Raw genomic sequence first — 10,750 nt, 5'->3', positions numbered from 1 at the left:
AATTCCTTTAATTGCCCTGCTGATGACATATTAAGAGCAGGGGCAGATCCCCCAGTCTCTGAGAAATTCCATTTTGTGTGTACATTCTTCTTTGAAGATGTTGAATCAGTTATAGGGATCTTCTACAGAGTCCAAGGAAGCTCCTTTTATCCATCCTCCACTGTGGTTGTGCTGGGTTGACCAGTCAAAACTTGTATGTGTTGGGGGAAGGATAGAATTGCTAGATGGGTGCCTTCCAGATGAATCTGAGCTGTTGGTTGTCCCTGAAAGCACAAGGGTTGGTGAGGTGAGTCCACCTATCTTCTTAGCAGTACCGGCAATTGTTCTCTCCTTTCTTGAGCGAGGAATGACCTGCATTTAAGTTGGCTTTGTAACCAAATAGACTTGTCTTTGAAACCAAATAGACTTGTCTTTGAGTTCCAGATTTTGTCACTTAGTAGCTTATGAACTTGGATGGGCAGATATAAAACAATATCCACCTGTTTTTCTAAGGATTAAATGAGATGATGCTTGTGACACAGCACTTGTGTCTGGTAACTATTCAACCCATGTTGGTGATTGTAGTTATATTGCAAATGGGTAGCTCAAAGCCCAGATTGAGACTCCTGGGTTCTCCTTGATATTCAGTCATCCCTACATCCTTTAGTAGTTTGCCCTCTCCATTTCTCGAAATTTTAAGGGTAATCAAGCTGTCCCAGGCACCTCTTAATGCTTATCAGAAATCTCCCCACCAGAAGCAACAGATTTATTCCACAGCCAGTATCCTTAACTCTAGCACCACCTCGTGGTTGCCAGCGCAAACTCATCCTGGCTACTTCCGGAGTACCAAGGTGGGTAGTGCAGGACCATCAGAGCAGCTCCCATCTGAACCCTTGCAAAGTGCCAGGCACTATATTATGCATTTCACATGCTTACTGCATTTAATCCTTAATCCTTATGGAGTAGGCATTATTACAGGTAGGGAAATTGCTGTTCAGAGACATTAAAATAATTTGCCAAAGTGTCACTGACAGCTAAGATTTCTATCCCAGTCACAAGACAGATTTGTTCACCATGATGCTGCCCTGATAGCATTAAGGCTGGAAGGGTTTAGATTCACAGACTTCCTTACCCTGGTGGGGAAACTGAGGAATAGGGACTTACCTGAAATCAGAAGGCCAACTCATGCAGAGTCAGAACCAAAGGTGTTTGTCCTAAGAGGTGACTCTTTGACCTGGGCTTTTTTTTTTTTTTTTTTTTTTAAGATTTATTTATTTGACAGAGATATAGCGAGAGAGGGAACACAAGCAGGGGGAGTGGGAGAGGGAGAAGCAGGCTTCCCATTGAGCAGGGAGCCCGATGCAGGGCTCGATCCGAGGACCCTGGGATCATGAACTGAGCCGAAGGCAGACGCTTAACCGACTAAGCCACCCAGGCACCTCTGACCTGGGCTCTAAACTAAGCCCCACAATGAGCCTGCCAAGCAATTTTAGATTATACCTAGAACAGCATTCCCAGACAGGGTTTAGAGTTGATTATAAAAGAACCCTGGAGGTGAATTGTTTTCACGTGTACCTCTAGTTCCTGTTGTTCAGCTATGTCCTCAGCAACTTTGGCATCCAATGCTTCTAAACCCCTTGGCTGGTCATTTCCTATGTCCCTGGAGGCAGAGTCCTATCAGGGTGGGACTTGGCAGGTGGGAGTCCCAGCAGGCACTCACTCAAATTGGCAACAAGGGAGAAGCTGGCATGAGGCTTAAATTCCACCTTGGCACTCAGCCCTGAATCCAGTGTGCCGGTCTGGGAGCGTCACGGCATGAGAACCGAAGCCAGAGAACAAAAGATGGCAAGCGCTGCAGGCCCAGACAGGCAAACACAACAGCCCACATACCCAGCACTAGTGTGCGGCCTTCCAACTTTTGACTTCAAACAGCACGTAGGGATGCCATTAGGAAAATTATATACCTCCACCATGCACAGGCAAGTCTGCCCCTTCCCAGAGGGTGACTGGGTTTCATCAAGGCTATCATCTAAATCTGGCAGCATTACTGGTCAATTTTGTGAGATAGATTTCCTTAAATAGGGAGAAAGGAAATCATGCATCACACCTTGGTTTTTTAACTAGGCTCCTGAAAACACCAAATAGGAACTCTAAGTACTTCAATCTTTGAGAAAAGCAAATGAAAATTTGCAAACGAAATTCTCTTCTCTTGACCCAACCAGAAAGGCTTGCTCTTGGATGAGGTTATTACTCTCCTACCCAGTATACCAGGTATGGGAGAACAAGGAGGCATAGCTTCTGCTCTTCCATCTGGACCACCCAAAGGTAACCAGATGTAGAAAAAGGATCAACTGTGGAATTAGGCCTGGGGTAAAACCTGGCTTCACCACTGCAGAGCTGCTGCTTCATCTCCTCTGGCCTGTTTCATGTAAAATGGGCACACCATCTACCTCCATGAAATCTTGAGTTACATGGGATAACATACTCGAAACAGCTTTTTAAAGAAGGGGCAGGTTTCCCTTTGGTGCACATGTGGAATCGGGGAAGCTACAAATTAGTTTCGCCCCAGCAACATGAACCTCCTTCTGATGTTGATTTTGGGATCATGACCTCAGGCATCTTTTGCATGTATCTTTTCATAGGCAAATGTAACAAAGACAACTAAAATCTAAGGCTTGAAAAGTTATGAGCTAATTACTAAACTTAACACACGCCTTGGAGAGCTCACTCATACTCTCTCCGTGGTTCAGACCTCGCCAGGGAACAATCCTAAAGAATCTCAAGCACACAAAGTGTATTCTTAAATATGGTTTAATACTCTTCTCCATTTCTGTACATCACAACACCAAGATTTCGCTGCTTAGGATCTCTCTGTAGAGGCTATAGAGAATGCAAAGGCTACGGTTTTCACCCCCTCTTATTTACGTGTTTGTATGTGTAAGTGTAATACATATCAGTATATATTGATACACACATCAATATATAATGCAATATATATCACCAAAGAGAACACATTGATTAAAGAAATACAAAAATTTGGCATCATTTCCAAACTTAAATAGTAAAAATAAAAACTACAAAAGGAGCTGCATACCCTAAATGTATCATGTGAAACAACAAGCATATTCAAAAATGTAAATTTACATCCAATTGCTCTGGTCTTGTCATATCACATTAGACCCATTTACAATGGCAAAACCCTAAGGTACTGCTGTGAAGAGAGCATGTTTGCTCGCTCTTGGGTGTTCTGCAAACAAACAGCAGAGCCCAAAGCAAAAGCCTGTTCCGGTGAAGCCTCCCACGTTGGTGAATACCAAAGAATTGACTCTTCTCACTGGGGGTTGAGACATCAGGTTATACATTGAAAGACAGTCAGTTGGACCTTAGAGTACAGTGTGAGAACCAGAAGCTTTACAGTTAAGACATACTCCCTTCATTCAAGTGAAACAGGATTATTGGAACGATAGGCAGGTCTGCAACCTGGGAACAAGGAGCTGGTTCAGACCAATAAAGCTACGAGTGACTGAGTCAAGTCAGTGAAGAACAGCAGTCAGGCACTAAAGTGTTAAAAGTACCCAATTTGAAAACCAAATGCACCCCACTACCCTATCAGTGTGGGAATAATACCAATTGACTTTTAAAACCTTTGGTCCTTCAAAGTCCATTTGGTATACTTTTTTTCATTGCTACCACTGGGCACATCCTATACACTTTATTCACTGTCACCACCTCGGGCACACCATGACCTTGCATGTCAGCTGGGGTCAAGTCCCACTTAGAGCCCAGCTGTGAAGCATAAGCTTCAGGTTTTCAGGCCCACTTTTGGATCCACCATAGTTAAGTCCTTGGTGCCAGAAGCTGTGTCCCATCCCTTCCCACCCCTGCCCTCCCTACCCCCCTCCCATAATTTCTCATATGAGAGGTGCTTGTAAGTCCCATATTTGAAACAGATGCTCCAACCCCACCAGGAGGTCAGGGGTTTATAATTACATGCACAGTCATACATGTCAGTCGTTCCTGTGAAAAACCTTGCAGTTCATTTTTAAAAAATCAAAACATTCACATAATCTCATGCCATCCAACACAAGGAAAACACGACCACCTCCCTTTTACCAAGGACAGACCCAAGCAAAATAAAATATTCCTTAAATTTCTTTGTGTCCACTTAAATTGCATGTTTTATTTCTCCCAATCCCAGCAATAGCACAGAAGCCCCATCATATCCATCCCAAACTGGTTTCTAGTAGGCTAAGATTATGGGGACCCCTGTCAATGCAAGTGATGCTAAGGGTTCCCAAACCCCGGGCACAAATGCGCCTGCAAAACAGATGGAAGGAAACCGTGCACTTGGCCCAAATGCTTCATGTCAGTTTGACTTTGCAATGCAGTTTGCATCCTTGAAACTGACAGGCTGGAGGGGGAGGAGTAGTGTGAGGGAGTGAAGTTGAAATTGCCTATTAGCTCACCCTTTCAACATTAAACAGAGACCGAGAGAGAAATGGTTCCGACATTTCACCGCGTGTATTTCTTCTTATGCAGTCTAAGCTGAGAATGCCATGTAAATGGGTCACTGCGAAATGCAGCAATTTAATTTTTCTCCAATCAAAATAAGAAACAAACCAGTATGATCTCATTTCTATTAACTTTTGAAGGTTTACAGCAGTTAAAGTATTTTTGATTCTATGTATGAAGGTTAAAAAAATCATTTTTTTTTTCATAAAATACAAGAGCAACCAATTTCACCATCGAGTAAAAGTAAAAACTGGGATTCTTTTTTAAATTAGTCCAAAGTGGCATTTTAGGAACTTAGTTGTAGGCTGCTGCGCTGACACCATGACAAACCAAAGTGTAGGGTTGGGTCTGGTTTTGTTTCGGTTTTCTTTTCAATATCCAATGCTCATGGATTAAGTTCTGGAAATGTTCCAATTGTAAGGCAGGGATCTGTTTGGATTCCACCATGGGTATGCTCCTTGGGTTGGATGCTGGAGGGTGAGGCACGTTTTGCCGGACCCATGTCGACTACCTAGTAGTCATCAAGGTCAAAAAATTCATCATCTCCTCCTTGGTATTCCATTCCCTGGAAATCTACTCGGTACCGCAAGATACCTGGGGAAGCAAATCAAAGAGTAAATCACCTGTGTTTGTGGGATGGGGAAGGTTCACTTCAATAAGGAATTTGTAGAATTACAGAAAACAAAGAGATGGTAAGAAAAAATGGTCCTAACCATGGGGTGCCTGGGTGGAACAGTCGGATGGGCATCCGACTCTTGGTTTTGGCTCGGGTCAGGTTGTGATCTCCAGGTGGTGGATTGAGCCCTGTGTCAGGCTCTGTGCTCAGCACAGAGTCTGCCTGGGTTTGTCTTTCCATTTCCTTCTGCCCCTCCCCACCATGTGCACATGCTCTCCTCTCTCTCAAATAAACAAATCTTTAAAAACGGTCCCAACCAAGGAAGCTGCAACCATGTGTTGCCTCAACCTCCTGCCTTGGGGGAGGATATGCACACCTTTGCCTCAAGTAACTTGACTTTGGGATAGCCAGGAAAAGCTTTGGCTTGAGACCCTGGCGTTAAGTTTATTTTCCTTACTTGCTACTCACCTCCAATTCCACCAAATCCTTTCACAAACTGGGATCCTTCTTGTGACTTATCTGTGACAATTTCCAACGTAGCTCCAAATTTTTTATAGTTGTTAGCAAACCATTCCAGCAGGGGCATGCTCTCAATCAGCTCATGTTCTTGTCCTGTCTACAAGGGTGGCCATGAAGATACAGAAAAAAATGGGATCAGGATATATCAAGACTTAGCAACCCTATCCTCCCCATCCGTTGTCATTCTCATTCTTCCTTTCATTAAGTGGGTGTACAACTTTCTATATGAATTATGGTTTCTAGTGACATAATTCTAACAGCACAGAAGTTCTATTTCAAGTAACATTCCTCCTCAGGCTCTGGTTCAGTGATGAAATGTCAACAAACACTTAGAAGTTTTTCAACTTCTGGTCCTGTTGCTGTTTCTAAAGTCCGGCTGTTGTAAAGTGTCTCCAGGCAGCACTCATTTAACAACCCAGAAGAGACACACCAGAACAGCTTTAGGAGTAGCCTTGTAAAAAAACAAAGTCCTTCAACTCCCAATTTGAGGAAGCTACTACCCTTAAGGGATCTATGCTGGGCAGGGGACACTTTAAGCTGCAGTGATGCATTTAAACTAAACCTGCAGAAGGTGTTTCAGTGTAACAGCTGATCAAGTAAGTGAAGAAAGCACAGATTCACAGTGCAGAAGAGGCACCAGTCAGTCAAATCTTCTCTACTATTTCAAGAATGAGAATGCTTGACTACTAAAAATAATGAACCACCGTAACCATGGCATGGCCTCCTTCCTTGGAGTCAGACTGGTATGTAGCAGATAAGAGGTGATCACCTCCTGTTGCCCCCCATCACCCCAAGTGCCAACAGTATGAAATTTGGTTTCCCAAGGCAGATACTCTATGCTGCCAATGCTCTAACATGGATTTACGTTTCCTCGCATGTATCAGCAAACCAGGAAAACAACCACATACCTCTTTGTCTGTGAAATGAGATTTATCCTTCTCTTGTTCTGGAGTTAGATAGAGAATTTTCTCCTCTGTAGTATTGGGGAAAAAATGTGTTAACCTGGTTCTCATATACTAACAGATATAAGTCTCACGAGGTAAGTCAGGTTAGATCAAAGGACTTCTGAACTCCTCCTATCAACCTGCTTTTCATAAACATATTAGTCCGCATGCACTGTCTACCAGATACGCTGCTCCTACCATATGTAAACGCCAAAGACATTCAAGATAGAGTTCTTGTCCTCAGGAAATTTAACAGTCTTAAGCAGACACTTATCAGTTCAAGCAAAACAATTTATGCAGACTGAAGCCACCTCCCCCAAATCTTCACCTCAGGTTTCCAGAACACAGAGGTCACTAACAAAAAGCAATCTTATTTTCTAATTCTCATACCTTCTGTGCCTTGGCAATGAAGAACATATCTCATTATATCCAGATTTTCATAGACTATTAGAATCTCTACAGCTCCCATTTCTAAAGCCTTTAGTGTATCTTCAACTCCAAAACAGTACTTGCCCGTGTCCTGGCTGATTTCATCAAAGTATCGTCCTGTGATTAGGAACAGGTCCGTAAGTACATATAGTAAAGTTTCCTTTGTAGATACAGACTTTCTTGCTCAAAATCCAAGAGAAAAAAATCAACTCAAAAATGAGTTAAGTGCCCAAAATCAGTGAAAAACCGTACCACTCTAGTTGAGGCTCCAGAATTCCCTCAAGAGGTTAAGGGCTGGGCCAAATACAGTCATTTGGAAAAGTATGTGTGCTCCATTAAATCAGAAACAAAGCCAAATAATGGCCAGATTAATCTCTAATTTGGGCTCTCTATTCACCACTCTATTACAAAGGATAGTATGCAAAATGAGACTGAAGTTTGGTTCCTATTGCCAAAGAGTAAAAACAGAAATATAAGCACATTTATTAGAACTCATGACTAAAGGAAGATTAATGATTCCACTGAGGAAGTTTTTAATAACAAATGCTAAATCTTCCTCTTTTACCTTTTCAGCATCTTGTTACATACAATCATGTGCACACAAATACACAAAAAACTTTTCACAGAGTAAGTAAACTGCATTTCACTGATACCTATTAATTTCTTCTCTTGAATGAATTTCACGTTGGAGAGAACTTCAGTAGATAACTCAATAGCTTGGTTGAATCCATTTTCACCACCATAGGAAATATCAACTAATTTTAAAACTTTTGATTGCAACCTCTGACATATACACACATTAAAAAAAAAAAAGAAAAAAGCATCATTAGAACTTCAAAACACCTTTACCAAGACCACTACTTCTTAATGGCATGCAAACTGAACATGAACACTGAAGTCTAAGGGGAAGAATACAGGGAAAGAACCCAATTTATTCATGAGCAGATCTCAGTGAGCAACACTGTCAAGGGTAAACTTCCCCAGCCAATTATATCGCACATTCAATTAGACCTGTAAGAGTCCATCTCATTAATCACCAACAAGACTAAGTTTCTTATTAAGGAAACGGGGGACTGTTAGTCCCTGCCATATAAGCCATATAAGTTTGTAGTGTACAACTCCACTTTTCTGGCTAAAACTTCTACCATAATGCTACTCCCTCTCCAGTAGAGCACCTTGGGAATAGTTCTATGTCTGAGCCCATGTCATAAACCAAACGATCTTTCTGGATTAAATGCTTCAGGCTAATCAGCTCTGTCATATTGCTGACAGTTTCACTGCTTTATTTACCTCCAGGAATAAATCAGAAAAAGACCAGAAAAACTTTTAGCCCCTAGTTTCTCTGAAATCACACTCCATTTGGAGGCCAATTATGGCAATCCGCTAAACTAGGAGCTGCCACAGGACCATAACGATTCTGTATAAAAATGGTTGGGGCACCTCAGTTGGTTGCTCTCCTGAGCTCTCTCGGTCTCTCTCAAATAAATAAATAAAAAATAAATAAAAATGGTTGGTTTTGAAAAAGAAAAAAGACCCAGAAAAGTATGGGGGAATGTTTCTTTCTCTCTCTTTTTTTTTTTTTAAAGAACTTCGGGATCATGAACTGAGTTGAAGGCAGACACTTAACCAATTCAGCCACCCAGGCACCCCTGAGGGAATGCTTCTTAAACACCCCGAATTCTGCCAGTTCAGAGCTAGGTTGTTTTTTGTTTTTTAAAGTTAGGTTTTTAAACAGGAAATATATCACTTGAAAACCAAAAAAGATGTGTACATCCCAGTACTCAGTGGACCCACTTATTCCCACCTAGCAACTTAACAGAGCACCGACTTCACGCTTACCTGATCAAACATATCAGATTGACTTAGTTCAGTTTTAAAGTCAGCTGATCCAGCTAAAACAAGACCAGCCACATTCACTTTGTCCCCAGAAATAAACAGCTGTACAGCAGTCTCAGCTACTTTCCGAACATAGTTATGTCGCTTTTCCATTCTTAAACGAGCAAAACGCAAGGCTGATTGACCTCCTCTACCTTTGACACAAAAAGTGGGGGGAGAAAGGACAATCATTAAAAAGTACAAAATAATTTGCTAATTAAAAACTAAATGGTCATGCCATTACCCAACAAAAGGACAAAGAGAAAAATATACTATTTCCTTAACTAAATGTTTGGCATAAACTGACACGCATTTTTAGAGAGTAACTACTAATTATTTTATCAAAAGAAGAGCCACAGGCACCAAGGAGTCATGAGTCATTTCATGATGCTTCTCCCATCCTCTGGATTTATCCCCCTCCATTATACAGTTGACCCCCCTCTTAAAGGAAGAAGGAAGAAAAAAAAAGTTTTATTTTTTTAAAGTAATCTCTACTCCCAAAGTGGGGCTTGAACTCACAACCCAGAGATGAAGAGTTGCATGCTCCACCAAATGAGCCAGTCAGGCACCCCTACAGTGGACCCTTAAATAATAAAGGTTTGAATTGTGTAGGTCCACTTATGTATGAATTTTTTTCGATAAATACAGTATAGTTCTGTAAATGTATTTTCTCTTCCATATGATTTTAATAACATTTTCTTTTCTCAGTTATTTTAAGAATACAGTACAAAATACAATATAACATACTAATGTGTTAATCAACTGTTTATGTTAATGGCTTCCCAGCAACAGGTTATTAGTAGGTTAGTTTTTGGGGAGTCAAAAGTTATATGCAGATTTTCAGTAAAAGTTATGTGCAGCTGAGTCGGTGCCCCTAACCTCCATGTTATTCAAAGGTCAACTGCACTATTTATTTTCTTATTGCTAGACACAAAAGAAAATGGGCTCATAGTCTCTTCCTGTGTTACCATGTTTCTTTGGGAGATCCACAGTGAATTTGTGCAGGACTTCTCTCGTGTTTCCTTGGAGTGTGCCAAAAAGTGCACCACTACCATCTATTACAATGAAGCCAAACTTGCTGTCATCTGAAAGTAGTGCTGTCAGAGCCTGGAAAGCAAATGTAAGTACCACACAATAAATCCCAAAGCTTTTCCAAGGTCAAGACAAAATCCAAAAGGACATATATAAGCGCTTTCACCCCACCCAAGATGGTATGAATACTTAGAGAGAAAAGCCATTTTATGGAATAATTTAGACTTCAGCTATAAATATGTAACCCATATGTACAATTTTGAACCAGATGCAGGAAAAAACCAACAATATTGATGTGAAGCCTTTCAACAAACCTGACCTGGACACATGAATACAAAGCCACCAGAGATATAGGGTTCAGATCCATTCTAGTCCTTGATTTGATTTAGAGTGATGACAATCCATGGAACATAATATTCAAATTAAAAGTCTAACCTCAAAGGGGGGAAAAAAAAAAAAAAAAAGAAACTAACCTCCAAAAGCTTTCTGTACAACCCCAGCTTCAACAGGCAGTATTCATTATAGCAAAGAGTATCTTGTAAATCAACTCTAGAGTAGGAATACATGAGTAAAAAACCCAGAAAAAAAGTCTATAAAAAGATCTAGTTTTGAAATGTTTCATTTAACTCCTATGTCTTGAGCCTCCTTAATGATATCAGGATATAAAAATCTTATTTTAAAGGTATTATTATAGCTAAATGATTTAGGTTTTTGTGGAGGAAACCCCTCCTTCTGGGTTAGCATATAATTATAACCCAATAGTTTTGCCTCCTGAAAGAGCAAATATTTAAACAGTCCTGGGAATCCATATAGATGGGTGAGTTTTCATGATGGGACTCTGCGC

General features: G+C 41.0%; 1 protein-coding gene across 1 annotated transcript in view; it reads right to left on the bottom strand.

Moving 5' to 3' along the window:
- Positions 1-2,774: 2,774 nt before the first annotated feature.
- The window catches only part of ETF1 (eukaryotic translation termination factor 1), a 30,760-nt gene continuing 22,784 nt past the window's right edge, over positions 2,775-10,750 (bottom strand). Inside the window, exons 5-11 of the mRNA XM_036084172.2 lie at positions 9,843-9,981; positions 8,839-9,029; positions 7,653-7,782; positions 6,961-7,116; positions 6,535-6,599; positions 5,576-5,723; positions 2,775-5,085 (exon numbers count right to left, since the gene is read on the bottom strand). Coding sequence (XP_035940065.1) covers positions 5,003-5,085; positions 5,576-5,723; positions 6,535-6,599; positions 6,961-7,116; positions 7,653-7,782; positions 8,839-9,029; positions 9,843-9,981 — 912 coding nt within the window. The 3' untranslated portion in view covers positions 2,775-5,002. The remainder of the gene's footprint in view (positions 5,086-5,575; positions 5,724-6,534; positions 6,600-6,960; positions 7,117-7,652; positions 7,783-8,838; positions 9,030-9,842; positions 9,982-10,750) is intronic.

The sequence above is a fragment of the Halichoerus grypus genome, chromosome 2, assembly GCF_964656455.1.
Source record: "Halichoerus grypus chromosome 2, mHalGry1.hap1.1, whole genome shotgun sequence".
Classification (NCBI taxonomy): domain Eukaryota; kingdom Metazoa; phylum Chordata; class Mammalia; order Carnivora; family Phocidae; genus Halichoerus; species Halichoerus grypus.
Note: the sequence above shows the minus strand (reverse complement) of the source record. Positions and strands in the feature narration are given on the sequence as shown.